A 27,919-nucleotide genomic window follows, 5' to 3' on the forward strand; every position below is an offset into this window, starting at 1 on the left:
AAACTAATCTATTTGATTGGTTTGGCTGAATTCATGAGAACTGCCCCTATGATAGTTGGTTGGGTGGCCAATAGATACGATAACTGATAGATCAATAAAAAGAGGATAGTTGGTATTTTGATCTTATAATGATGTGGTTTCTCCTTGAACATGTTATCAAAACGAAGAATCGTTGCTTGTAGTATGTTGATGGTTATTGGATTGGTGGCGGTGTTTTTGCTTTGGTGGGCTAGTAGAAAAGGCTCCTCTACCTCTACTAAGTCTTCTCAATCTACTTCTAGCCCTGGTGGTACTGCTACTCCGCCACCAAAGAGTAGTGGAGAAAATCAGTATCAACCGCCAGTTATCCCGCCTCCACAGCCAGTGAAAGCTAACATAATCCAGCCTAGTGGCCAGAAAACATCAGCTGTCATTGCTGGTACAATCAATAATCCCAATACACCCCATCCACTTAAACCTGGCGTTAGTCTTGCAATGGGCGGTGAAATAGCTCATTATAATGATGCCAATCTAGTTGCGAGTGCAACTGAATCGGATCCAATCGAGATCATTGCATCTAAGCAAAAAGCAATGCTTCAGGATATAGTCAGTGCTTCGCAGAAAGCGAGTATTGATAAGAATGCTAATGTGATCGTGCGGTTTGAAAACACCATTATCTTCTTTACTATGTCAGATATAGACAATCAAAGTATGCAACCTAGTCATGTTCAAAAAATCAACCAGTTCCGGCACAAACTAGAAATTGAGCTTTACATTCATTCTGATAAGAATAAGCTAAGTACTTTGGAGGTCAAACGTATTCTTGGGTTCTTGAGTCAGCATAATGTCAATAATGTTGGTTGTTTGTACGTTCACAATGCAACTATTGATGCGACCTTAGCTCCGGGCTTGCTATCTATTTGTTCGAAACTCAGTAAGCTTGAATTGCTAGATACTACCTGTACTGTTGAACTCCTGGGCATCCTGGCTATTAAGATAAACTCTTTCCGCGGGATTGCCTTCACGGGCTCATGCAGTATTACCCCGGGACCAGCACAGAATGAGCCTAGAGACCTTTCTAATATTATCAGTCTTGGATTTAGCAATGTTCCGGACAACAGCACGTTATTGGTAATGGTATTCCAGCAGATGAGGTTTCCCAACATACGTATTCTCTCGCTTGAGTCCATGCATATTTCGCCCCAAAAGATGCAGGTTATACCGCTAGATAAACTGGCGGTTTTCAAAGTGCTTAGTGCGCGCATAGAAGACAGTGGATTCTTCGCCCTACTTAATCAACTTACTTATGTGCAAACTCTAATTCTGCTGGACATTACTCTTGCCCCTAGTGTCAAGATAAATCCGAAGTCTTTTAAGCTGGATATTCATCCTGGCGACTTATCCATTGACCAAAAGCTGTTTGAGATGTTAGATCTATCTGTATTTGACAAAACTGAGCGCAATATGTGTATTCAGGTTCTATTCACGGTGCAGGATCAGACAAAGACAACCCATCCTTACGAAACCCTTTTCTTCTTATTCAACCATCATATGGGCGCCCTTACAATTCGGACGGATGAAAACAAAGATAGTTTGGCCGTGCCCAGCTTTTTACAACTTGAAACTATTCCCTTTGCCCGGAATCCACGGGTTTCTAAGCTCTATTGGGTTTCCAAGAAGTTAATGGCCGCTACCAAACACCAGGAGCTCATAACCCAAATCTCCAAAGCTCTAACGGCCGCTCCCATCAACACCTTGATTGTTATGCACGACATTCAAGTGGCCACATATGTAGACATCAGCGATATTTTGCACTACCAAACACTCTTCCCTCATCTTACACAGTATGCAGTCTATAATGTCAAGTTTGTAGGAAACACTGAGTCGTACGATGCCGATACGGATCTATTGGCAAGGAAGCTCGCTTCTAAATGTTCAGTGCTCTTTAAGACCAACACCCATGCCGACCAGAAGCTCTTGAAAGCCTATCAGGACATGGCCAAAACATCCCTTGATGAGGTGGCTGCGCTTCTCGACTCAGTTGAATAGGCGGGACTGTTACCCAATAAAATGTATCTAAACTCTCGTGCCTCTATTGTTTGAATAACCCGGCTTTATTGTTTCAATTGGGGCGGTGGTAAGCTTATCTTAAACTACTCTAGATTCTGGGGTGGTGCTGGCGGCGAGTCTCTAAACAACTCAGCTTTCTCCATATGCTAAGCCGATCTGATGTGACTGGTTTCCTCTTCTCTAGCAGCTTGACTAGCTCGGGGAATGAAATAAGATCTTGATGATACTGGGTTAGCATCGCTTGGGCCATGACCTGATTTTGGGGGTTGGAAGCTAGTTGCTCTTTTTCTAAGCTGCATTGAATCGTGGTGAACTTATCTGTTTTTTGGATTTTCTGATACTGTCTGTGCACTTGCTGGTGCAATTCATCAAGGTCAATTAGCTTGGCATAGATGGACTTGACAAGAGCTGTTTTTGCTTCACTATCATTGAGTTCTTGAGGGTTATTTTGGGGTTGGTATTGTAGCCGATAGACAGGAAGGGCTAACTTACCCGCCGCAGTCGTGAAATGAGTCGAACAAAAAGCACATGACTCGAACCCTAGAGGATCGAGACAGCCATGGCAAATAGCATGTTGACACTTCAAAAAGAGAAGTGGCACAGTTTCAGGGTTCTTTTGGCTAGGGAAAACATCGAACCCAGTACCACATGCATTGCAAATGGCTATTGCCGCGATTGGTTTGACAACAGACATCTCTGGCCTTAAAACTCGCTGTCGTTCTTTCATTTGGGCAAGATTGGCCATTATGCCGTAGGGATCGCTTTTCTTCAATATCCGGAGGGCTTTTCGATCGCCTAGGAGTTGGTGGAGCCGTAGGAAGAGGCCGTTGTCAAGCACAAAGGCGGCATTCTTTATGTGCGAGACATCGTTGTGGCCGAGTTGAGTGATGTTGTAACAAGGCAGCGTGTGATTGTTAAGGGACGCTGATTCGTCAAACGGATCCCCACCAAACTTATTGTATGAGACAGGCAGGGCATTATATAAGCAAATACTAGCCAGCCGCTTTTTCTTGTTGAGCAGCATGAACTTAGCTGATTGGACTTGTTGCTCATCATGGCTCCAAACAAGAGGAGAGTAGATTTGAAAGACTTCTATTCGGGGAAATACTAGCATACACCAACGCGTAAGCTCAATCAAGGATCTGTGGCTTAAGTAGAATGTATACTTAAAAGCAGCACTAATAGCAAGCACCTGAGGCAACTGATCCTTTTCTATGACACAATGTCTGAGTTTCGTCATCCCGTCTGTCAGCAGACCCAATTTAGGCTCATATATCTCAATCACGACAACATCATGCAGTATATCCGTCGTTATCCAAGTGCTAAGCACATTCTCATCAGCTATTAAGTTGGCCAGTCGAAAAAGGTTTAGGTAGATAATTAGGTGTTTAAGAGAGATTTCAATGCCATGGGCCCGGCGCTTATTTAAGTAGTCAGTTTTAATGTAATTCATAAGCTCAGCTATATCGCGCTGAATAGCACCAATCCTTAGGAATCGTGTCTTAGCCCCTGCAGCCAATTTAAGATACGGTCGATACTCAACCCGAGAAAGATAATTGACTGTATCGGTCTTGTGAAGGACTGTTTGGTCTAGATCAATAAGGATGGGTACAAGTAACCGATATTTAGCCAAAACAAAGACAATAAGATCTTCATGAACACGAGTAAAGGTCATTTTGCTTAAGGTAGACTTAAATAGTGGAGCCGATGGTGCTGTATATTTTGGAGTAGTTAGGCCAGAAATTCTGTAAACTCCATTGATAGTCAGCGTTTCTGCCGACTTAAACCCACTAAATATCGCCCATAACTTCTCTAAAAACGACACATTAATATCTGCAAAGATAACACACTTAATATAAACGTGCTGATAAGAAATGCTAGAACAAATTGCTGTTCTCTCTGTCTTAGTTTGATAGCTATCAATAGCCGCTAAAAGATTATCAACCTTTGTATGGCCTTCAACTAAATCCAATCGTATTTTATCCAGTATATACTTCGACCCAGCCTTAAGCTTCGGCGACTTAATCAACTCTTGACCACACTCATCCCAATCCATAAGTTGCGCAATAAAGAGAGCACTATCTTCATAATAAATACATCTATGAAAACTACCATCCTTATCATCTAAACCAGTATCATTGTGGCCGTCCTCCAAATGTTCGCACCCACTCACTAAAGATAGCAATGCCAAAATCACTATCAAACCCCCTCCCAATCTTTCCCGCCCCGCATACTTCCATTTATACACCTTGCCTATTTTACTCTCCCAAATGAACATCTCCTCCTCCAAAACTATGCCGATAAATACCTCAAATCAGCTTATGATAAAATCACTCAAGCATATTCATCCCACATTCAGAAATCACACTACACTGCTTATTTGAAATGTAATAACAAATTCCACTATCACTCCAACCACTTTTCCACCCAAATCAGCTACTAGAACCAACCAAAACATACCGAACTCGTATATAACCCATTAACGACTTTATTTAAGAGAAGATACGCCAAATAATTGATAGTTTTGAAGGAAAACAAGTGAAGTTAGCAACTAAGATGGCAAAATTTTCGAAAACATGGACCCGTCAGTTAGTCAATTGACTTTACTATTAAGAAAACACAAAATTATCGGCACTCCAACCACCCCAATCACTCTTAAAGAAAATACTAGAACAGAAGCTATCAATCAACTTCAAAATCATCAATTCTTTAATCAATTACGTGAATGTGAAGAAATGGGTATTAGTCTTGGTTATGATGACGTAATCGAGTACACATCAGATTTATCTCTTTCACCTACTGAAGAAGAGAAAGAACTTGGATCTCTTCTACAACTAACCTGTCAGAACATGCTCCACTCCTTCTTTCTCTGCCAGCAAGGCTCTCACTTCTATCTGCATCTGAAATACACTGATAGTCTAGCTGATAAGATAATTACTGGTCCTGTTGTGACTTCTAAAAAGGACACTCCCGAATCAAAGAGATTCAAAGATATCTGGGGCGATCAAGTAGAACACCGCCGATTTGAAGATGGTAAAATCCGAGTCTGCGTTTCTTTCCTACCTAAGGCCCTTCATAATTTGCCCTACCTTCTTCTTACTCGTTTGTTTCGACTGAAAACCATTGATGGAACCATTAAGCATACTACGGCTAAAAGAAGTGGCCGATTTCTTAATCCAGTCTTCTCCGTAGAAGAGTTTGATTATCGCTATGCCACCTTCAACCGGCCAAGTACTATTGAGTCCATTCATCGCACTATCTCTCGGCTTACGGAATCCAATCCTATCAAAATCCAAGAAGTAAGTCTAACTGGGGGTTTATCTCGTGGTACTAAACCGGCCCAGATGGAAAGGTGTGCAGTATACTTAAAAGTAGCCCCTGGACATCGCTGGCCTGTTGATGATCCTGAACTCTTCTCTTCGGCACTAACAGCACTTAATGGTGTACTAGGGAAGAGTCTTCAGTCAAAGAGCAGAGTTGAAGGTTTGACTCAGCATGAAACTCTGTATGCCCAATTAGTTGGTGAAGATACCGAGTTTATCTTTGATATTGAAGAGGAAAAACCACAAAACTTATCTAAATACGATCTGATGAATTTTAGATTGGCTTATGAACGGTTTTTCAAAGCAATCACTCGTAAACATCCTATCTTTCCCAAAACATGTGTCCTAATGAAACAATTCCTACTAGCTCATGGTTTATATCCCTATTACTTTAATGATATTGCTGTAGAGGTTCTCTGTTTAAGAAGTGCTCTGCACTGTACAACTCTGGCCAGTGGATTTAAAGCCGTTATTACTACTAAGTACAACCATGGATACCAGATTAATATCCGAAGAGGAAGATGGAAATTCACTCCTAAACCCACTGGCACTCTACTTTTCACTCATGATGCCGGTCTCTTTACTCAAGCTTTACCACCAGTTGATGTATTTGCTAGGTGCAATGATCTTTTCCGACAGACCACGGCTATTATTGAAGCATCGCCTGGTCTAGATATCAATCTTATTCCTACCAAAACCTTCCAATCTATCTTTGTGCCTTGCAGTGCCGGTACTGCCTTTGCCCTAAGTAGTACTCCAGCACCCGACTATACAGAAATCAATCACTACCAGAAAAGTCTAGGTGGTTGCCAGAACACCCACAATACTAGTTCATCTTCCCAGGCCTTCACTACTCTACGTGCACTAGGCGCCTTTCCCTACTTCTGTGGCACCACCAAGATCTTTGTTTACCACCACGACTCTACTACTTTACCATTAGTCATTGGCACGGCCATTCTCCTAACCGGCATGCAGTACATTAGAACTTCCCTGCCCTCTTAACCATTCATATCTCCCTACTATCCACTTAATGTCAATCTAATGCCAACTTAATATTACTTGCTATCTTTTTATTGTTGCGTACTACTAACGTATCAACAACTTACTAGTTCTTTATTATCACTTAATATCAACTTAGCTACAACTTTAGATAATGATTAAATAACAATTAAACAACAATTTTAGATAAGACCAGCTCTAGTGCCGTTAAACAACCACTACTCCTTCCTTACACCAAATCGTTTATTCATTGTCCGATCGTATTAGTATTAGGTTGGTATTAGGTTGGTAGAGTATGACGTCATATTGTTGTCTTCAGTTAATAAATGGCAGACTATGACATATCGAGGTATATCATTGATTAAGATGGACTTCTTATTGGGTTAGTATATTAATATCTAAGCATAAATCTTATCTAACCCAATCCAATACCATACTAACCCAACTAGCTATCATTAGCTAGAATAAAAGCAATTGTTCCAATTTCTGATGATTCAGCCACTGTGTTTTGTTGTAGTATGTCCAGTAGTTTAGTTGCAAAGTAAGCTGATACTTCTAAATCTTCCTTTCTACCTGTCTCCATCAGTGTATAAGCTACTTTCAAGGCTAAAATAGGTTTAGGACTTGCAAATACACTACTCAACTCACCACGCACTACATAAGTTGTATCTAGTAAACTCAATGTCATCTTCTGCTCACCAACCACTACTATACTACTCTCCCGTTGAAATCGTTCATACAAGTAATGGAATAACAAGAACTCATCTCCTATCCCCAAAGACAAAGCACTATAACACACTACTCCATCCCCACCCGATTCCGCCACTAAACACTTCGGCACTCTTTCCCTACCCAATACTAAGTGCAAAGGCCCATACAACAACCCGCGTGTTCGTGGCACCAACTTCTTATCAGCAAAATGCTTGAACTCCCTATCATGACACGACCACATATCAATCAACTCTTCCCAACCTCCAGATGGCAACCGTAAGATACTTTCACTCTCCACCCAACTACACCCACACTTACACCCAAACGATTTCAAAACTTCCCCCATCTTATCTTCAAACCCAGCATTCACCACCGGCTCACTAACCATACCCGGACAAGTAAATATCCTTTCCAATCTAATAATAACTCTTTGTTTAGTCTTATAGATCTTATGTGCTTCTTTTAATAAAGAATCAATCTCAGCCAATCTTTCTGAATATTGGGTCTCAGTCAAATATACAAAACATGCCGAAAGTCCCACTAAAGCCTCAACCAAGACAGAAGATCTATCCATATCCATGTAAAAAGATGACAAACTTTTCAACAACTTTGGATTGGGCTGAAATCTGAATTTTTGCAAATTCTTTACATGGATACTTCTAACGCTAATATTACCCAACATAGAAATAACAAAGATAGTGCGAAAATCAATCTTATCAAATTGGACCAAAAACCAAGAAGAACACTTATGCTTTTATCTTTAAAGTGTCCGATGATGTGTAAGTTTCTCCTCAAGGATTTAGAGGGTTTAATGCCCGAAAACGTCACTAAAGATGCCAAATTGAAAGAACGATTTACATTGGAAGAAGTAGCAGAAGTGGCTGATATCAGAGATGCCGATAATGTCTTCTTATTAGAGACTCGTAAGAAGAGTCCTGCGCCTATTCTTTGGGCTGTTACTATTGATAAGGATAATAGTAGTCAAGTAGAAGGCGAGATCAGTAAGCCTAAGTATGATACGATGAAGTTTATGGTGACTGGGATTTATAGTATGAAGGAGTTGAAGTTTTCTGGCAATCCATTAGCTAATAGTCAGATGCTAACTCTCTTTTCTAAGGACTTTGAGTGCAGTGCTGGTATGCAAAGAGCCAAATCTATTTTGACTAAGATATTCAATACGACTAGACCGGTTGAAGGAGAGCCAAGTACTCCTAAAGATTATGTTGATAAGATTGCATCTTTCTTTTTGAAAGGAGATCAAATCATGGTTAGGTTTTATCATATCGCTAAGAAGACCAAAGAGACGGAAAGACTTATGGCCGAACGACAGAAGCAAGAACTGATTGAGCAGAAGAAAGCCAATGCGGAAGGAGTTGGAGCCCAAGCAGAGATAGAAGCAGAAGAAGCCGCCGAAGTTGAAGATCCGAATATTAAGCTGGATGAAGAAATGATACCTTGGTATGAGATAATTGAGGTTGGACCTAGATTTACTCTTCATCCCCGGGAAAGCGATCTGTGCGATAAGAAAGAGAATGCAGAACCGGTTACAGCTACTACTGAAGCAGACACTACCCCGGCTCAGGACCAAGTTGAGTCAACCCAAGAATAAAGTTAGTCTTAATGCTATCACCTTAGTATACTGTTTTGTTTTGTTATGATTTGCTTGTTCATAGCTGATACGTCATCCAATACTAACCAACTTATTATCTCTAATAACTAATTGGGTTCGTACTAATCTAATTCAATATTAAACCAAACTCAACCCAATTCAATACTAACTCCAATCTAATTCAACTCAATAATAAACTAAACCCAACTCAATACAAATTCCAAATTAGAAGACTTTCAATTCTAATTTAGATCTTTACTTAAAGGTAATTTAAAGAAGCACATCCACTTACATTAGAATACAATAAACTAGATTTGGTTAAATCAAGATAGAATGGGAGTGGATTAAGATAGGGTTGGGTTGGTAAACTCATACTTATCCCAAACATAACATAAGACAATAGATAAGCCAGTGCAGTCTTTCTTTTTTATGGAGAAGTACTCTAACTTCTGTGACCCCACTACAGGCATCAATCCTTACACCCGAGATATCAAAAGACACATCACTTTACTTTCCCTCTTCACTACTCCAATTTTAGTTACCGTACTTATGCACTTACCCCGTTTTCTTTGGCAACTATTTACTGGAGGACTTCTAACTATTACGCCATCACCGAGTTTAGCTAAAGCCCGGACTCGTGGCGTATCTGTCTTTGCCTGTACTTACACCTCTCTTTTTGATACGCATGCTTTGTTCGCCCTTTTCAAACACCCGCGTATTTACTTACTGACTACTACAGCTACCTATACAGTCTCACGATTTAACGTCTTAACTAAAACACCCATGCCTCGACTTGAATCGGCTACTCCTGAAGCACCAATCATTCTCTTCCTTTCCGGCGGTCTAACTAACGGCCGTATTCTCCTAGATACACCCACCCGATCTATGTCCTACTTAAGTCTAACCCATACACCTCCACCAACGGATATTAATCTATTCTCTCAAGTAACTCCACAGTTTTATTCATTATTACCAGCTTTAGCTTACCACTTTGTTTATTGTGCCATCTTTAAGAACCCACGAGTAGTTCCTAAATGGGCCGAAACACTACCAGATCTAGCCGATATAACCGGTCTAGATATTGCCAAAGGCTTCACTAATGAAACAACTGCCCAGTTTCTAAGCCGTCTTAGGCAATGAATCTCCAGCCATTGCATCAAAAGCATCACCAAAGAACGTCTTAAGCGCCCCACTAACCGTATTAGCAATCGCATACAACTCATCAGAAGAGATAAGGTCATTCATAGCTTGATGGGCCTCTTTAGTCGTTTCTACAAACTCAGCCTGAGCCTTTTCTGACTCATTAGGCCTGGCTGCTTCTACTACTTGTCTGGCTTCCAATACTTTTAGCCTCAATCCATCTATCTTGCCAATTTCCAATTTCAATTCTCTAAGACTATGAACAGCTCCAGATAAGGTTTCTTTCATTTGAACTCGAGCAGCAGAAACTCTTTTAAGTGCTCCTGATAGATCAGAGAAACGATCAGCTGAATCACCACGGATGGAACTAGCTACTTCAGAAGCAGCTACTGAAAGAGCACCAAAGACATCTGGATCCTCTTTAGCTGCTTCTGACTTTTCTTTAGGTTGTCTTTTAATGCTATCTTTAACAATCTCCAAACCAGAATACAACCCAGAAGTGATGTTCTCATAAAGAGAAACAGCTGAAAACGAATCAGCTAGGCTCTGTAACTCTATTTCGATCAAACGAATACCCGCCCGAGTCTTCCGATACTCTTCTTCGGTCTTAAGGTACTCTTCCGTATGGGCAGTCTTCTTATACTCACGAGTTAGCTTATCACGTAGCCTCGTTTTGATCTTGCTATAGCTAGTATTCATACAAATAAAGAAAAAGACATAGTTATAATTGGGTTGAGTTTAGTTGATATTAGTTGGTATTAGTTGATGCTAGTTAGTGCTGTAGTGGTGTTCTAGTGGGGTTAGTATTGGGTTGAGTTTAGTTGAGTTGGTATTGGGTTGTGTTTGGTTGTGTTTAGTTGAGTTTGAATTGGATTAGGATTGAGTTGTGGTGAGTTTAGTTTGAATTGAGTTGAGTTGAGTTGGTATGGTATTGACTTGGATTAGTATAGTATATAATTGGATTGGTATGGTATAGAATTGGATTAGTCTGATATAGAATTGGATTGGTGTAATACAATGTTAGTATGGCATAGTGTTTAGTTTGGGTTAGTATTGGATTGAGTTTAGTTTGGCACGGGATGGTAGTATATGGAGTTAAGCTGGTATGGGGATAAGTTATTGGGTGGTGGATTGTAATGTAATAAAGTAAATGAGATAGTGGTGTGATTGTTTATTATCGGGTACAGGGGAGGGTTGGGTTGGTTATTTGCGGAGCTCGGATGCCCTCCTGACTCGGTCGCCGACTTTATGCATGTCGGAGTCATTACCCTTTTTAATGTCCTCAAGAAGTTCCTCTAGTTCTTGGAACTTCTTGGTCATTTCTTCGGTCTTCTTTTGCATTTCCTGGAAACTGGTGGCGGTAGATGATTCTGATTCTAGGCCAAAAGATTCGGGATCGGGGGTAGGGGAAAGATCAAAATCGGGGCGGGGTTTTTGGATTTCGCGGCGTTTTTGCAGAATATTGGCATGGGCTAGTCTTTCTTTGTGTTGTGTTTCGGTACGAGCTAGTCTCTCTAGTTGTTTCATCAGTCGCTCCATTTCTTGGTTGCAGGCCGATAGAGCTGATTCACGTAGATCAGCTCGAGTTTTTAAACGTGTGTTTTGAATTTTGGCTATCTCTAAATCTCTTCTTAAGCTCTGGAGGGCATATTGTGCCTCTTCTGCACGGCGAGAAGCATCATCTGCTTCGGCTGCCTTTTCTTCGGCCAGTCGTTTTAATAGGGCCTTCTCGGCTTCGTGGGTTTCGGCGGCTGTTTGTTCAGCTGAGGTTTCAAGTAGTTGCTTAGTGATTTTCTTTTGGGAGGCCAGAGCTGCTTCTGTTTCTAATAGCCGCCGGCGAATAGTGGCGGCTTCTTCTCTTTGCTGGCGTAATTCGTTGGTAAGATCTTCAGTTGTTTGTTGTAAGTACTTAAGTTCGTGCTTTTTGGTTTTAGTGTTACTCGATATATCTTGTAGTTTGGCTGCTAGTTTCTCTTCTCGCTTTCTTAGTTCATCCGCTTCAGCTCGTAGACTCTTATTCTCATCAGCTACTGTACTGATGATTTTGACTAGTGATGGAGAAATACGTGAAGATTGCACAAACGAAGATAGTAAATCAACCGGTAAATTATCAGTGGATTCATCTGATCGTGTGCTTAAGGACTTCAAGTAAGCGGCTAATTCGTCATATTGATGACTAAGTTGTTTCATCAAACTCAAAACTTCAGGCAAGTCTTTCGCTGGCTGAGAAGTCTTAGCAGCAGAGGAGACACTCGCTGGCTGGGTAAGCAGTTTCTTAATGTTTTCTTCAGGAGAACTTAGTTCATCTAAGGAATCTTCATCCCGTCTACTCTGCATAGCCATGTAGCTTAAAAATACTTTGTTCTAATAAGCAAACTTGAATGTGAATTCGAATTCGAATTCCAATTTCAAATTAAGATTAAGTTGGTTTGAGTTGGGTTGGGTTGGGTGGGGTTGAGGTAGTATTATGTTAGTATTAAGTTAGGATTAGAATTATTTTAGTTATCTTATATCAATTTGCAGTAGTTTAGATAGAGATTTAAGTACTTAAGTTACATTTATACTATACCTATTCTAGATAGTCTTTTATTCAATTTAAATACTCAATTTATACCTTTATTCTGCCTAACTTGATTTACAGGCTTATTATGCCTACTTATCTGACATATCTAGCTGGTCATTACCCAGCTTAGTCATTCAAACTATGACATTTATTTTTTGGGCTAGGATATTGATAGCCAAATTTTTTCCTTTTTAGGAAATTTCCTTATTAAGACTTTTCCTATCCCGCCACAAGTAAAATTTACTAGTAAATTACTATACCCATCAAACACCACAACATACCCATTAAACACCACCTTATACTAACTAAATTGTAAGTTATAAGACAAATTAGGCACTATTGATTTTCAAAATTTGTTTTGTGAAAATTCCGATTTAATCTAAACCCCGCCAAAATCGGAATTTTCTGCACCAATATCAATTTCATCCTCTGCCATTCAAAATACTAGCTCAACTAAACAAACCATACACATAAAAACTTCTAAACCTTCTTTATTCCTCTTCAAATGACTGCCTAGCCACTAATTTTACCCCAAAAAACCACCACAGCAACACCAAGCCATATAATAATACAAAAGCAGCCAAATATCAGTTCAATTTAAATAAACCATCCAATCACACTAACCCAAAACCCAACCTAATTTCAATCTTCTTACCAATCTAAACCCAACCCAACCCAACCCAACCTTCATCTTCATCAAATCCTAACTACTTCCTACTCCTCTCCATGTACTTTAGCACTAAATACTTCAATTTCTCAAACAAGAAACAGTTCTCTTTCACACCATAAACCGGTTTTTGCTTGATATCAAACTCCTCTAAGAGTTTCTCAATGTTCTTATTCCAGTTATTCTTGTTAAATCCTAAGATAGATCCTAAAAACACAGGAGGATAAACAAAATCCTTATTAATATACTCATTGATTAGAATGAGCTTCTCTTGCTCTTCTAATCTCGCTACAATATTCAATTCTCCAAAGTGTCTTTTCACTACTATTTCTCTTGCTCGTTGCATTTTGCTTTGATTCCTTAATGCCCAAGCTAGCCACTCAACCAGCACTTCGTCCTCGGCTACATAACACATTCCAGAACCATCCCCACTAGTTTCAGTCTCTAATCCACCGTTGCTTTCTGCCTCACTACCCATACTTAGATCTAAAAAATTTGGAGTGCATGGATATCATTCGCTTCACTGGACAAAGCTCTTTAGTTGAGATAGAAAATCAACCGCCAATTAGCAAGCCAAAGTTGAAACATCCAAAAGAATTATTTGCTCGGTATACAGTCGAACAGATAAGTAATTGGAAAAGTATTGATCTTTATTACATTATGGGTATAGATCCCAATGAAGCCCAAACATTCACTGAGAGTCAGTTTAAAGATGCTTACAAAAAGCAAGCTAAACTGTTTCATCCGGATAGATTAGCTGCTTGTGGTTTACAAGATGGAGGTGCTTCGTTTATTGCTCTAAGTAAAGCACATCAGACTCTAAGTAGTCCGACAAGGAAGAGACAGTATGACCATGCTGTTTTTGATGAGAGTTTACCGGATGATCGTGAGTATACTCCAGTTGAGTTCTTTAGAGTTTTTGGTGAAGTCTTTGTGCGTAATTCTGTACTGAGTGGCAAACCTTATACTGTTTCTTTAGGAAATTTAGATACGATAGATAGTGATGTGGTTAGTTTTTATAAGTTTTGGCAAGCTTTTGAATCGATTAGATCTTTTGAATTCTTATGTGAGAGTGAGGACTGTCCGAATCGTGAACTACGCCGGCATGTAGCCAATCAGAACAAGGAGTTGTTACAGGCTAAGAAGGCTGAGGATAACATGCGGATAAGGAAGTTAGTTAACTTAGCGATTAAACATGATCCACGCGTTAATAAGAAGAGTAAGCAACAAGGGCCTAGTACGCCTGTAACGGTTGATGCCGATGGGTGGAAGAGTACTGAGATGGAAGTCTTAACTAAGATAGCCAAAACTTATCCTAAAACAACTAGAGGCCGAGTAGACTTGATTATTTCCATGTTCCTCAAGAAGTTCCCTAGCCGTCAGAAACGAGAAGTCTTAGTTAAGCTTCTTAAACTAGAAGCACCACCAAAGAAGACCAGCAAGTAATAAACAAGTAATCTTCATAATCTTTACTATCACAACCAACAATTATCTTATCTTATCTAAGCACATATACTATACTATACTATGTTTATTACTTTATTCAATAACCCCGATCAAGTTGAGTTAAGATTAAGTTAGTTAAGATTGGGTTAAGATAAGGTTGGATTGGATTGGGTTAGTAGCTAACTTCTTCAGCTCAACTTAATACCAAACTCAATTCAACTCAATACTAAACTAAACTCAACCCAACTCAATACTAAACTAAATACTAAGTTAGTTGTACTCACGAATGGGCTGCCTGTTCATACGGCGGTGTTGATAGGCATGGGATTCGGAATAGTCAACTCCAGTATTATCAAACTTAGGATGGCCGTAAGGACAAGTAGGACCGGCAGGACAGAACCCGGCTTCATAATTAAAACACATTCTCTTCTTGTAATGTCGGTTGCGACAACTACTACCATGCTTACAGAAGCCTCTAGTATACCAGATACACTCTTTACTCTTACTATTAGGATCTATATGTAAGAATAAACAGTCTTGATTACTGCACTCGCCATACTTAGAGAAGAACCAACATTCAGGCATCTTATCTAAAGCATAAACATGTAAGAACTCACATGCATCTCCTTTTTTACATAGACCTCTTAACCAATGCTTACAAACAATGGCATTTTCAGGTCTTCTTCGTCTTTCTACCTCAACTAAGCCGAGTGATCCTCTAATCCACCCATCAAAATCAAACTTTATCGGAGTTTTGTTTGGATTACTTCCCATTCACTAAACTTTTGTAAATTTTAGCTATTAAGCTGTTGTAATCTCTGATTGTGCTTAGATTAGATTGTGTTTGTGTTGTGTTTGTGTTGTATTGGGTTTTGTTAGGTGTTGTATTCAGTTTTAATCAATTGTATTACGATGTATTCAATGGTATTTAAATGAAATAAAGGATTAGTGCTGGATTGGTTTGTTGATTGGGTTTGGTTTGATTTGGGATTGAATCAATATGAGACATTAAATCAATATGAGACTTTGAATCACGATAGAGTGTTTTGGTGGACACTAAAACCTAAATGAACATTGATGAAGACCTATGGTTTATTAAGCGAAGGTTTGGGGTGCGGTATACGTACTGTTCGTAAGGATTAGAAGACGGGAATTGGCAATATCCCGAAGAGTGGTAGGAATAGGGAGTTTGTCAGGTATAGCTGCTTTTAGTCCTTGAAGAAGAACGTATAAGACGTCGTCAGCTAGCATGAGCTGGTCTTCAGACATAATCTGAGTAAGTCCATTGGGTTGGAGGTAGTCGCGGGCAAATCGAGATTGAGAAATATGGATGGTGCCAACCTCCCAGTAGCAGTCTTCATTATTGATAATTAGTAGGTGCAGTAAGTTATCAACTAAGAAATACTTAACTGCTAGAGTAGCTGAGTTTAGTTCAGTAAAGAAGCCACGCGGCTTTGTTCTGGGTCTCGGGTTGGCATTGGTTCTCGGCTGTAATCTTCTTGAGTGCTGGGATCTAGGCCGAGGATTAGATCGGGAATGCAATGGAGAGGTTGATGGCCTGGACTGAGGGTTAGCCCTAGTTGGTGGTGCATTAAACCGAACAGTTGGCTTAAATGGATAGGCCGAGGTAGCTATAACTTCTTGGGCATTCTTTTGCAGGGTTAGATTAGTTAAGCTAGTCATAGCACTTGTCCAAAGGTGTTCACTGACTGTAACGCGCGATGAATACTTCCCTTGATTGGCAAGTAACTTTCGGGCTATGAAAATAAGATCAGTTGAGACCCGCAACACTTTAGCATACTTGGCCAAAATCTGAGCCTGTTCCGGTAATGGCACTAAAAGATCGTTTACTTTATCTAACGCCTCTTGAAACCCATCTCCAACTACATCCGAGAATTGTCTTTTCCGTACGAAAGAAGACTCAGCCCCTCGTTTCAATAAACTCTTCAGCTGCTCAATAGCATATATAGTCTTCTCAAGCATATCTGCCATCAATTGATACGAGTCATAGGACATAATTGAGTTAAGTCGTAATAAAAGCTGGTATGAGTTCTGCATATCAACTATCAAATTAGTCACATTAACTAAAGGCAGTTCAAGCACTACTCCATCCGAGTCTTTCCAATGTTGGAAGTAAACATCACTAATCGTATGCAGAATTCTCAGATAAGTACTTTCCATCAGCAAGTACCGACAAGCTAGTTTAGAAAAGACACCAGCCAAATACTCAGTTGAATAAGTCCGACTCAATGGTTTAATCAGCAAGGTATGATACAAATCATCAAAGACCGACCAATGCTGCTCGATTTCTTCTATCTGCCTAGTAAAATCCGGCATATCAAGACCGCCTTTCTGCCGACTGGGTTTCAACCCCGCAATCTGCCAGCTTAAGTCCAAAGTAAAGTAGTCCGTCTCAAGGGCAGCCATCAACTGCACTAACTTAAGTCGCCGACCATTAATCAAGTAGGCATAAGCCTGATAATTATCAAACCATACACCCCAATCACCGCCATTCTCACCTTTCCGCCAACGCAATTCCGGTTTCTCAACCATACCATCCCAATCCTCTTCTGCCGTTCGTGTTCCTATCTTTGTTCTAGCATCTATCTTCATAAGAGACTGGTGCATAAACACAATTTCATCAGGCGTCATCGCATGCATGGCCAAACGAAACCTTTCTAGTGGCCGCCGTACTTCCTTCACATTCTCACTTACCGTCCCAGCTTCAACTTCACTATCACTGCTTTGGGCACCAACCCATCCCAGCCAGCCCAGCCACAAACCCACTATAATCAGTCCTAGTTTACGCACACGCCAATCGGATTTTCCAATCTCTACTAAATCTAGCATTAAGGTAAGATTTCCGCAAAAGGAATACTTAAAATTAGAACTTCCCAAAAAGGAAATACGGCTAACCCAACCCCTATTTTAAATTATGTTCAGATAAATACCACCCCAAAAATCACCCAATCCTTTTGATTAACTTAAATAAAGATTTTGATTTATATACTAACTTAACCTAACCTAACCCAACCCCATCTTAATCTCCACAAAACAAAGCACCGTCCATCTAAAACACCACCAGCCAAAATAAACCCTATCCAGCCCAAAACTAAAGCAAACCAAAACCAACCCAGCCACAAATCAAAATAACAACCAAATCATAACCAAATCAAAATAAACAACAATAACAACATCTATACCAACCCAATATCGCACTAATACCACCCAAAACCCCCCCAAAGTCCAATTTTACTATTTATTTTGCAAGAATTTGCTCTGTCTATGCGTGACATTGAAGATCCCAGCGATAATTCTACAGATTTGCAAGATACTTCAGGAAGCTCTTCTTTCTCCTCCTCAGAAACCATTGAAGAAAGTGAAGAACTTATCAGAGGTAAATCAAACCGGGGTAGACCCAGATACCAACCTGAACCCACCAATAGAACAGCAGCAATGCCAGATCTACTCCGAGCTCTAGAAGCAGAAGTAGACATTTCCCTTTCTACTCCTCTGACCAGTGAACCTCTCCATCCCATTGCTACAGTCAGTACTGTAGCCCCAGATACTTCTTTATCAGGCGGTCGTATTATGTTACCTCTATCTCCATTTCTCAAACCGCGTATTCATTTTCCCATCTCTCCCCCAGACGCACTTTCTCCAGATGCTGCCCTTCATGCTCGAATCACCAACTACCAGTACATTAACAAAGGCTTGGCTGCCACCATCCAGTACCAACTCTACCTTAATAATCTTCTTATGATGAACAAAATGGCTGTACCCCATCCCACCACTACTCCTCCCACTCCTGCTACCACAACGGCCCCGGCTTCACCGGCACCTAGTTCAGTCCTTGGGACACCTATTAGTACAACTATTGGTATGGATGGTCCCGGTGATGTCCGTCGTCGGCCTAGACGTAGGACGGCTGCTCGACCTGCCCCAGAATCTTCTGATGAATCTTCAGCAGCCGAGTCAGAATCAGATTCTTTACTTGACTCGCCTGATGATCCAGTGGAGAAGATCTTAAGCCATCGATCAGAAGATGATCATTTTTACGTTAAATACCGTGGTAAGTCGTATCTGCACTGTGATTGGGTGCCTCGTTTGGCCTTAACTGAGACTAAAACAGGCGAGTTAAGACTAAGAAGGTTCTTAAGACAGGAGAAGGCCGAGCCAGAACCTGGTGCCCCTTTATTTGATCCGGCTTTAGTTGAAGTAGAACGAGTGATTGCGGAAGAGGAAGAAGTTATTCATACGGACCCTGGCTTACCTACTCCCGGTTCAACCGATCCACCTGTTCCCAATACGACTACCCGTAAGATTTACTTGATTAAGTGGGCTAAGTTTCCCTATGAATCGGCTACGTTTGAGTACTACGACCATGTCTCAGACTGTGAAGGGTTTGAAACTGCCCATGGAGAGTTTGTAGCCCGACGAACGGCCGCAGGACTACCGGCTAATCCTCTGGCCTGGCGGCCTTCACGTGATCGTTTACTAGTGGCTTCACCGGTCGGTCGGCAACTCCGGCCCTACCAACAAGAAGGAGTAGCCTGGCTAGTGAACAAATGGCTATTCCGGCAATCATGTATCTTAGCTGATGAAATGGGTCTGGGTAAAACAGTGCAATCAGCTACGTTCTTAGAAACAGTAGTGGCTCGAGCGGGTACACGTCGTCCCGCTTTAATTGTAGCTCCTCTTTCTACTTTACCGCACTGGGAACGTGAACTAGCTGCCTGGACTTCTTTAAGAGTTTTAACTTACCATGGATCGGCTGCTGCTCGTGAGATAATTGCTGATTTTGAAATGCGCCGGAATGATGGAGCTTTGCTTTTTGATGTTTTACTGACTACTTATGAGATGGCCATTGCCGGAACTGATACTTTAGCGCAAATAGCTTTTGGAGTAGCTGTTCTAGATGAAGCCCATCGTTTAAAGAACAGTAAGTCAAAAGCAGCTGCTACTTTACGAGCTATTGAAATAGACCATAAGGTTCTTCTTTCCGGTACACCTTTACAGAACAACTTAGGCGAGTTATGGAGTCTGTTGAACTTTATTGATCCTTTACGTTTCCCTTCCCTACGTACTTTCTTGAGTACGCATAAGATGGAGGAAGTAGGAGATGTCGAACGCATTCAGAATCTTTTGAAGCCTTTAATGCTAAGAAGAATGAAAGATGACGTAGAATCTATTCCTGGGAAGGAAGAGACTATTGTTGAGGTAGAACTAACTATGATTCAGAAGAGGTTCTATCGAGCTATTCTGGAGAAGAACATGGAGTTTTTAGGAGCGGGTTCTTCAGCTCCTAATTTACTTAATATCATGATGGAGTTGCGTAAGTGTTGTATTCATCCCTATCTTATCTCTGGAGCTGAAACTCAAATCTTACTGGAAAATGGAGCAGCTGAAGGAGATACAGATGCTTACTTCCGGGTTATGGTTAATGCTTCGGGTAAGTTAGTCTTCCTGGATAAGTTACTGAAGAAACTAGCTGGATCGCATAAGGTCCTGGTCTTCTCACAGATGACCAAGTGTTTAGACTTAGTAGCTGAGTACTTAGCCTGGGCCGGTTATGCTTTTGAACGGATTGATGGTACGGTTCGTGGTGATGTAAGACAAGCGGCTATTGATCGGTTTAGTAGTGATCCTGATTCTTTTGTTTTCCTTTTATGTACCCGGGCGGGTGGTGTTGGTATTAACTTAACTGCCGCTGATACAGTGATTATTTTTGATTCTGATTGGAATCCTCAAAATGACTTACAGGCCCAGGCTAGATGCCATCGAATTGGTCAAACAGTTCCAGTTAAGATTTACAGACTTGTTACTCGGAATACTTATGAACGCGAAATGTTTGATCGGGCCAGTATGAAACTAGGTCTTGATCGGGCTGTTCTACATCGGGAACGCGAGCGAGAAACGCCTAGTGGACGTAAAGGCCGGGTTGAATCTCTACTGAAAAAAGGAGCTTACGGTGTTCTCATGGAAGCCGATGAGGTCAATGAACAGTTCTGTAATGAAGATATTGATGCAATTCTAGAGGGAAGAACTCGAGTTGTACGTACGGCCGATCAAAGTGGGAATATTTTCAGTAAAGCATCCTTCCAAGTAGCCGAAGAGATTGATGATCCTGATTTCTGGGAAAACTTACTAGTTAAACGGCAAGCGGCAGCCGCCGAAGCTACTTTACGCCGATTACTGCGTAAGATGGGTAAGGCTAGTTTGATGAATGAAGCTGACGTACTTGCCCGGGTAGGAGCTGGTGGAGCTCTGGAGATGGAGTTAAGAGGGACTTTACCCGATCGTGATGAAGCAGCTCGGATTATTCGAGTGGCACTTGGGGCTATGCCTAATGGAGGCGCAGGCGCCTCAGTGGGACTAGAATGGGCCGGTGCCCCAGAAGTAGGCGAACTACCGGCTGAAGTAGATCCCGGGCGCTTACTCTTCCGGGCGAGTGTCTTAGCCGTATTCAAAGGGTACGAAGAGAACCGAGGAGCAACTGAGATTGAATGGAAGGGCTGGTCAGTGGATGATGATGATGCTTTAGTGGCACAAGTCCGGGCTAATGGCTATGGCGTGTACGACTGGGGAGTTAAACGATCGGGTGGTCGAGCGGGTGCATTATACCGTGGACGTACGGCCGATGAACTTAATGCACGTGTGCGGAAGCTTTTAGCGGCTTCTAGTCGGCGTTCTGAGTCTGAAGAAGCAAGTGGTAGTGTGGCTGCAGCGATTGAAGCTTTTGGCCGGCCTACTGCTGCTAATCGGGAAGCACTAGTACGGACGTATCGAGGACGGAATATCATAACGGAAATGACAAGTATGATAGGCACGATTGAGGAGAACATGAAGAGAAGGCAATCACGAAGATCAGGATTTGATTCGGAGTTGGCTAAAGTCTTAACTACTCGGGTGGCTTTATTCGATCGGCTAGCGAGTGGAACTGTACCTTCTTTGCGGAAGAGTGCTGGTTTACCGCGGGGTTGGGGTCGAGCTCGTGATGAAGAGTTAGTGGAGGCTTTACTAGCTGGAGGTCTGACTAAAGAGGCAGTTGATGGTCTGGGGATAAGTGAAGAAGTTGCCTTACGACGGGCGGAAGCTTTAGCACGGAACATGTCCATTCGTGTGGAAGAGCCTGAAACTACAGCTTCAGATAGTTAATTGTGTTAGTAAGTAGGTTAGGTTAGGTTGAGTTAAGTTAGGTTAGTAGTGTGGGGGTAGTGATAGCAATAAAGTATTCTCTATAACAATAATTGGTGATGTGTGATAGTTAAGATAAGATGGGGTAGTGTAGGGTAGTGTGGTGTGTGATAGTTAGGTTGAGTTAAGATAAGATAAAGTACTCTAAACCAAGTGGTGACATTTATTTGTGAGGCTGGGTAGTTATGTTTGTGTAGGTGTTTAAACAACGGGAGGAATAAGAAGTAAGATTGATTTGTATCCACCAATAGCTCCGAGTACAGCGAATATCAAGAACAGAACAACCAGGCCGGCTATAAAGGCGGGTAGATTGTCTTTGATTGTACTGCCGATCTTGTTCTCGTCGTCTCGGTTAACGATTACGTATACTAGAGCGGCAATACATGCAATGGCCAATAAGATCAAAAGGGCAGTTAATCCGTAGCAAAGTGCTGGACTAATATCCATGTTTTTGATCCAATTTATGAACGAATCCCACATGCCTATATCGGCAACCTTATTTTTCACTACAGATGCAGCAGGTGCTGCATCTCCTGCTCCTGCTCCTGCTCCACCTGCTCCTGCTCCTGCTCCACCTGCTCCTGTTCCTGCTCCACCTGCTCCTGTTCCTGTTCCTGTTCCTGCTCCTGCTCCACCTGCTCCTGTTCCTGCTCCTGCTCCTGCTCCACCTGCTCCTGTTCCTGCTCCTGCTCCTGCCGCACCACCGGTGGCTCCTTCTCCTTGTGCACTAACATTTCCCCCCGTTGGGTTTGCAACGTCTTTTTCAAGCTCTGGCATTTGATGATATCATGATCAGTCGGTTATTTATAGTTTTAACGGGGCAATAACTAACTGCTGATTTGTGATTTATTCGGCATGTATAGTTATAATTAACAAATAAACAGTTAAGTTGATGCCAGTTGGTTATTAGCCTTAATTGGGCCAATTGTGTGATTTAGTGGTTTATTGGTAACTTATAATACGAGTATTGGCCGTGGCTCTGTTGATCATTTCATTGGTTCTGGTGGATGTAATAATCCTAGTCCAGTGGATAGTATTGAAAACATTGGATCTTTGAATAAATAGGGATTTATTAGGCTAGTGTGCAGCTTGACTCTACCTCGGTACAACTAGCTAATGATCTTGGAATTCGCCTTCTTGGTTTTAGACTGTTTTTGAGGCGAATTGCCTCTCTTGCTTCGAAACCAGTTTATAATGCCGTGCTTTTTGGTACTACTACTCTTGTTATTGTTATCCGGTGCTTTACAAGTAAATTGTGACTGTGTGGTTTGATTGGGTGGTAAAGAATACCGATTAGAAATGTTATTAGCAGCTGGTTTGGTTTCCTCGGGAAGGAATGCCGTAGAGTGGGCGTGTTTTATGTTGGTAGTGACTGGAAGATTGGAGGAATTGTCTTGGGGTGCTGGAGAAAAAGAAACGTGTTTGTTCGCGGTGCTATCATCACTAGGAGACTGGCTGGAACATAGTCTCTGGTAGGGAACTTGGTCGGACTCTGGGTCGGGTTGAGTTACCTGATTGGTCGCAGTATCCCCGGGATTTGACTTACTAGCTTGTTTGTCCAAAGAAGTTGTGTCATTGGAAATGCTTGCTTCATAAGTAGTGCTTGAACTACTTGTTGCATCGCTCTCTTCTTCCGGGATGAGTGCTTGCATAGATTGTCGGGATTTACATGAAGTGAGTGCCGGTGGTGGTGGCGTAGATGCGCGGATTTTAAATGAAGTGGGTCGTCGGGGTTGGGTCGCTTCAACTCTTCTGGGCGGAGATCGTGGGACTTGGTAATGCCCCTCTTCCATAGCTGGTTGATCGGGACACTCTGTGGGCATGAGCTGTAGTGCTTGATCATACATCCCAAAACATTGTGATCGAATTGGCGAACCATTGTCCGAGAGACTAGGCGAGCTCATTTCCACATAAATAGGCTCATTATTAGCATCCTTGACATTCTCAAAAGGTCCTGTTAATGCAAGTGAGCTATCATCCTGTGTGGGTGTAATGATCTCTATAATTGTAACATGGCTAATAGTTTCTTTCTGTATCTGTGAACTGTAAACCGCCCGCCGACCCGTACTTATAGTTATTGTAGTTTTAGTCTGCGGAATATGATAACTTGTTGTGCTATCAATCATACCAATTATTGAAAGAAAAAGACCGAACAATCGCCACATGTGTTATCATTGCATTATTCTCTTTTGGTTTTATAGAGAGACCGATCAAAATCTTGTTTTTGAATATCAGTTAAATTTAGCCAAATACACAGTTGTTATTACTATACTCCCAAATACTCCTACCTCGCCAACACCAGATTACTCCAATCACCAACCTCCTCTCACTATCACCACCTCCACTCCCACTCCCAAACTAACTCAATCCACTCCACTCCCACTCCCACTCCCACTCCCACCTCACCCCAATCCAAACTAACCCAACTCAATCCAATCCAATCCAAACTAATCCAATTCAATCTTATGTTTTAAGACAAGACAAGATAATTATGAAAGAGTATGCCTAAAAAGCCAATAAAAAGCTTCCAAAAGATACTATCTTATCCAACCCAATACTAACCCAATACTAATCCTAATCTAGCCTACCTTAACCCTATACTAAGCCCAGTCTGATCTCATAAAGTCGATTTTTATTTGTTTCTCTAATATGACAGCTTCTCATACAAGAGCTAAAGAAGGCGCTATTTTAGGTATGAATGTGTTTACTGAACGGATACTCGTATCCAGAAGGTGTGTACATGCCCTTGTTGAAGTTCTGAAAGAAATCACCACTAAAGACTTTTCAGAATTAGAGATAGACACTGTGATTTCCAGAATTCTACACGTGTTTCAATCCAAAGATGCTTATCTCAAACTCTTATGCTTTGCCTTTATCAGAAGTGTAGCTGAAATGTCCTCCGGTGCTTTTGTAGCCATTAATGCCCTGGTGCGCACTTTAAGTGCTAAACAAGGCTTACGTCCTGATATTCTTAAGCTCCTGCTTCAGATTACACCCACAGCTATGCTAGATGACTGTTCCAAGTACGTCCAACAAAGTCTCATTGAAACTGAGTATAAATCTTTAGATATGATTGTCCCAGTCCTGTTATATGCACCAGAACAAACAGTAAGTGATTGGTTTACAGGCACTGGCTGGATGCGCGGTCTGAATACTTCTGGCGCCCTAGGCAATGCTATCTTACTTATGAGCCGATGCCGACCCCAAGAAAGCAAAGATATCATTAAACTTATCTGCTCTTCTTATCTAAAAGGGTACAGCTCAGTTCTAGCCATGCGTTTCATGCAGCAGTACATCAAAACCAACCAACATGCCCAGAAGAGATTCTACTCTTGTTTAAAGCTAGAAGAAACAGATGAAGCGACTTTCATTGAAACGGTTAGGAGTTTATTGAAAATGCCAGATACAGATTGTTCTAAGTACATTGATACGTCCGTTAAAGGTTTACGTACTTTACTTATGTCCAAATGCACAGTTACTCGTGTAGCTGCTCTACGTACTATTGATATGTTGGCCTCCTCGCCCTATAAGAACAAACTAGCCCCTCTACGGGCTGAAGTAGAAGAAATGCTTTCTAAAGGTAGTACTGTAGCCCTGTTAAGTATGGGTATTCTTTTAAAGATAGGTACTAAGCAGGTAGCTAGCAAAGTAGCTCAACAACTGCCTAAACTACTAGCTGAAATGGGAGAGGAACAAAAACTAGCAATTATGGAATCGGTTGGGAAACTTTGTGAAAGATTTGGCTGTGAGTCCTGGGTTGATGTGCTTAAAGAGGCCTTACATAGTACTAGTACATGTCCTTATAAGGTAAAAGTTGTTAAAATTGTGGCGGATGTGCTTAAAAACACTAAAAATTCCGATTTAAGAGCTAAGATAGAAGAGATTCTTTGTGCGTATGTGGAAGATTCACCCTTCCCCCGTGTAACTACTGAGATTCTTGGTGTACTCCTGGGGAAGAATACGCCGCAGTACAAAGTTTGTCTCATGAACCGTATGATCTTAGATAATGAAAGTGTTGCCCCGGCGATAGAACTAGCTCTAACAGCTGAAGGTGAACAAGGTCCTTTCTCTGTACTCTTCCAAGAGTCTCTAGAAGCCCCGGAGTACTTACTGAGTGGAACTGAGAACAGTATTCTCCTGGCGGCTAAGGAAGAGTTGGGAGAAGATGCCCAGTTCTTTGAAATGGAGAAGAAGAAGGTTTCGGCTATGGAGAGTAAGTACGGTTCACCTGAGCTTAAGACTTCTCGGCCACATATTCTGAACCGTACGGAAAGTGAGTTCTTGATTACAGCTACTAAGCATATCTTCCGGGAGTTCATTGTTTTGCAGTATACAGTGGTTAGTAAGATTGATTGTGTTTTAGAAGAAGGTTTGTTATCTGTGTTTTTGGGAGATAAGATAGTGGGGAGTGAAAAGATCTATTTACGTGGGAAAGAAAGTACGGTATGCTTTATCAAGATAGATATGGCTGATTTTAATCAACTTTGTGGCCAGACTATTTCTAGTGCCTTTGCCTATACAGTCAGTGATAATCGGGAGTATGAGGAGGGAGAAGTCCGATTGGTCGCTTATGACATTGTTCCGGCTGATTTTGTGGCTCCGGTTTATGAAAGCTATCAATTTACAGGTGAGGATACGATTACTAAAGAGTTTAAATTTGCGATGACTGCCCCTAGTCTTATCAGTGAATTAAAAAAGATCTTTGATATCTCGATGGCTGAAGAGAAGACCAATGAGTTTATTTGTCGGGGATCGTTTATCTTTACTGATGATCCGGTGGAAGTACAGGTTAAGGTTAAGGAGTCCGGTAGTAAGTCAAAAGCAGAGATCAGTATTTCTTCAACCTCGCCGGAAATTCGTGAATTACTAATGAATTCAATTGCCTAATGGTTCTAACATTGTTTTGTCGCCCTGCCTGTACCAAAGAAACCGAATGCAAACAAAATCAAACAGATCATCATTGGATTTGATTTCAAACAAAGTCTCAATTAAAGAAATAAAAGGCACGATCAAAATCTATATCAGATGCATTTAAGGAGCAAGCGACTAATTCCCAATTCACTTATTATTGTCTTGCAGGCCTGCGGGGTCTTAGCAAGTACTGGTCTTTCCTCTTCTTCTGTTGGTAGCAGCAGTATGATGAGTGGTGGTAGCAGTAGTAGCAGTATGAGTGGAAGTATGAGTGGAAGTAGTAGTGGCATGATGACGGGCGGTAGTTCGGGCATGATAGGTGGTGGTGCTGGTATGTTTGGGCCTGGACCAGTGATAGGTGGTGGCGGTGATATCTACTCCCAACTAGCTGGTATGGGCATTAATAGTAACAGTATAATGACGCTCTGTAACTGCTTGCCCGATCCAGTGTGCAAGTCCCGTGATAAGAACTTTGAGCAGCTGGTTAAGCTCATTGCTAGTATTCGGGAACTCATGCTGGTAGGTGGTAGTCCTTCTCAGTGCAGTGGAAGTTGGAACCTTCCTCCTCATATTCTTAACAATGGAGGTACTGAGTGCTTGGATTTATGGCTCAAAACCATCAACCCCTTTGCAGTTCTGTCTCAGACTGCTGGCAGTGGTCAAACGGGCGCAAACTTCAATGTCTGCAATGAATTCCATAACGCTTTGAGTAACTTGCTAAGCATGAAATTATCAGGTACTTACTCTGTTCTGGAGGAGTATCTTAATGGTCGGGCTGGCCTTAGTTCATCATCTGGATGTATGGGTGGTGGTAGTATGTTTGGTCCAGGACCAGCAATGGGCGGATGCGGCTCTGATGGGTTTAGCGTACCCAGTATGGTCGGATTTGGAGGATTTAATGGTCGGATGACGGGCGGTCTAGGTGATAGTATTGGTTGCGGTGCCACTCCCTACGGTATGGGAGTTGGTCTTTGGGGGACTAATTTAGGACTACCGACCAATCTTGGCATAGATGTCGCGCAAAGTAATGCCTTAGGATCATGTCTTTTCAATGACGTACTTTCTCATCAGAACTGTGGTGGTGCTATTGGTGGTGGCGCTATTGGTGGCGGCGCTGCAGGATGTGGTGGTATGATTGGCGGTGGTCTTGGTGGTATGACTGGGCCTGGTCCTATGATTGGTGGTGGTCTTGGTGGTATGGCCGGACCTGGTCCTATGATTGGTGGTGGTCTTGGTGGTATGACGGGACCTGGTCCTATAATCGGTGGTTCTGGATCTTCTAGTGCCCTGTGTGGTAGTTTAGG

General features: G+C 41.7%; 16 protein-coding genes across 16 annotated transcripts; 8 read left to right on the forward strand and 8 right to left on the reverse strand.

Moving 5' to 3' along the window:
* Positions 1-150: 150 nt before the first annotated feature.
* Positions 151-2,028, forward strand: NEHOM01_1024 (uncharacterized protein; the record flags this gene model as incomplete). Its single annotated transcript, XM_051489902.1, has 1 exon — positions 151-2,028. One exon carries the CDS (start codon positions 151-153, stop codon positions 2,026-2,028), a length of 1,878 nt encoding a protein of 625 aa, XP_051345862.1.
* Positions 2,029-2,137: 109 nt separating this feature from the next.
* On the reverse strand, positions 2,138-4,327 carry NEHOM01_1025 (uncharacterized protein; the record flags this gene model as incomplete). Its single annotated transcript, XM_051489903.1, has 1 exon — positions 2,138-4,327. One exon carries the CDS (start codon positions 4,325-4,327, stop codon positions 2,138-2,140), a length of 2,190 nt encoding a protein of 729 aa, XP_051345863.1.
* A 298-nt stretch (positions 4,328-4,625) lies between these two features.
* NEHOM01_1026 (uncharacterized protein) lies at positions 4,626-6,374 on the forward strand (the record flags this gene model as incomplete). The annotated part of the gene is made up of 1 exon (XM_051489904.1): positions 4,626-6,374. One exon carries the CDS (start codon positions 4,626-4,628, stop codon positions 6,372-6,374), a length of 1,749 nt encoding a protein of 582 aa, XP_051345864.1.
* Positions 6,375-6,816: 442 nt separating this feature from the next.
* NEHOM01_1027 (uncharacterized protein) lies at positions 6,817-7,656 on the reverse strand (the record flags this gene model as incomplete). The annotated part of the gene is made up of 1 exon (XM_051489905.1): positions 6,817-7,656. One exon carries the CDS (start codon positions 7,654-7,656, stop codon positions 6,817-6,819), a length of 840 nt encoding a protein of 279 aa, XP_051345865.1.
* A 75-nt stretch (positions 7,657-7,731) lies between these two features.
* Positions 7,732-8,691, forward strand: NEHOM01_1028 (ribosome biogenesis protein BRX1; the record flags this gene model as incomplete). Its single annotated transcript, XM_051489906.1, has 1 exon — positions 7,732-8,691. One exon carries the CDS (start codon positions 7,732-7,734, stop codon positions 8,689-8,691), a length of 960 nt encoding a protein of 319 aa, XP_051345866.1.
* Positions 8,692-9,120: 429 nt separating this feature from the next.
* On the forward strand, positions 9,121-9,831 carry NEHOM01_1029 (uncharacterized protein; the record flags this gene model as incomplete). Its single annotated transcript, XM_051489907.1, has 1 exon — positions 9,121-9,831. One exon carries the CDS (start codon positions 9,121-9,123, stop codon positions 9,829-9,831), a length of 711 nt encoding a protein of 236 aa, XP_051345867.1.
* On the reverse strand, positions 9,811-10,530 carry NEHOM01_1030 (uncharacterized protein; the record flags this gene model as incomplete). The annotated part of the gene is made up of 1 exon (XM_051489908.1): positions 9,811-10,530. One exon carries the CDS (start codon positions 10,528-10,530, stop codon positions 9,811-9,813), a length of 720 nt encoding a protein of 239 aa, XP_051345868.1.
* Positions 10,531-11,034: 504 nt separating this feature from the next.
* On the reverse strand, positions 11,035-12,174 carry NEHOM01_1031 (uncharacterized protein; the record flags this gene model as incomplete). The annotated part of the gene is made up of 1 exon (XM_051489909.1): positions 11,035-12,174. One exon carries the CDS (start codon positions 12,172-12,174, stop codon positions 11,035-11,037), a length of 1,140 nt encoding a protein of 379 aa, XP_051345869.1.
* A 927-nt stretch (positions 12,175-13,101) lies between these two features.
* Positions 13,102-13,539, reverse strand: NEHOM01_1032 (uncharacterized protein; the record flags this gene model as incomplete). The annotated part of the gene is made up of 1 exon (XM_051489910.1): positions 13,102-13,539. The coding sequence occupies one exon, from the start codon at positions 13,537-13,539 to the stop codon at positions 13,102-13,104; it is 438 nt and encodes a 145-aa protein (XP_051345870.1).
* Positions 13,540-13,565: 26 nt separating this feature from the next.
* On the forward strand, positions 13,566-14,507 carry NEHOM01_1033 (DnaJ-like protein subfamily C member 2; the record flags this gene model as incomplete). Its single annotated transcript, XM_051489911.1, has 1 exon — positions 13,566-14,507. The coding sequence occupies one exon, from the start codon at positions 13,566-13,568 to the stop codon at positions 14,505-14,507; it is 942 nt and encodes a 313-aa protein (XP_051345871.1).
* Positions 14,508-14,777: 270 nt separating this feature from the next.
* On the reverse strand, positions 14,778-15,281 carry NEHOM01_1034 (cleavage and polyadenylation specificity factor subunit 4; the record flags this gene model as incomplete). Its single annotated transcript, XM_051489912.1, has 1 exon — positions 14,778-15,281. The coding sequence occupies one exon, from the start codon at positions 15,279-15,281 to the stop codon at positions 14,778-14,780; it is 504 nt and encodes a 167-aa protein (XP_051345872.1).
* A 321-nt stretch (positions 15,282-15,602) lies between these two features.
* On the reverse strand, positions 15,603-17,357 carry NEHOM01_1035 (uncharacterized protein; the record flags this gene model as incomplete). Its single annotated transcript, XM_051489913.1, has 1 exon — positions 15,603-17,357. One exon carries the CDS (start codon positions 17,355-17,357, stop codon positions 15,603-15,605), a length of 1,755 nt encoding a protein of 584 aa, XP_051345873.1.
* Positions 17,358-17,792: 435 nt separating this feature from the next.
* On the forward strand, positions 17,793-21,665 carry NEHOM01_1036 (uncharacterized protein; the record flags this gene model as incomplete). Its single annotated transcript, XM_051489914.1, has 1 exon — positions 17,793-21,665. One exon carries the CDS (start codon positions 17,793-17,795, stop codon positions 21,663-21,665), a length of 3,873 nt encoding a protein of 1,290 aa, XP_051345874.1.
* Positions 21,666-22,813: 1,148 nt separating this feature from the next.
* NEHOM01_1037 (uncharacterized protein) lies at positions 22,814-23,830 on the reverse strand (the record flags this gene model as incomplete). The annotated part of the gene is made up of 1 exon (XM_051489915.1): positions 22,814-23,830. The coding sequence occupies one exon, from the start codon at positions 23,828-23,830 to the stop codon at positions 22,814-22,816; it is 1,017 nt and encodes a 338-aa protein (XP_051345875.1).
* Positions 23,831-24,353: 523 nt separating this feature from the next.
* Positions 24,354-26,591, forward strand: NEHOM01_1038 (coatomer subunit gamma; the record flags this gene model as incomplete). The annotated part of the gene is made up of 1 exon (XM_051489916.1): positions 24,354-26,591. One exon carries the CDS (start codon positions 24,354-24,356, stop codon positions 26,589-26,591), a length of 2,238 nt encoding a protein of 745 aa, XP_051345876.1.
* Positions 26,592-26,729: 138 nt separating this feature from the next.
* NEHOM01_1039 (uncharacterized protein) lies at positions 26,730-27,917 on the forward strand (the record flags this gene model as incomplete). Its single annotated transcript, XM_051489917.1, has 1 exon — positions 26,730-27,917. A coding segment is annotated over one exon (1,188 nt), but the record flags the coding sequence as incomplete, so codon positions are not given.
* Positions 27,918-27,919: the final 2 nt, after the last annotated feature.

This window comes from Nematocida homosporus, assembly GCF_024244095.1.
Source record: "Nematocida homosporus strain JUm1504 chromosome Unknown 4523, whole genome shotgun sequence".
NCBI lineage: Eukaryota > Fungi > Microsporidia > Nematocida > Nematocida homosporus.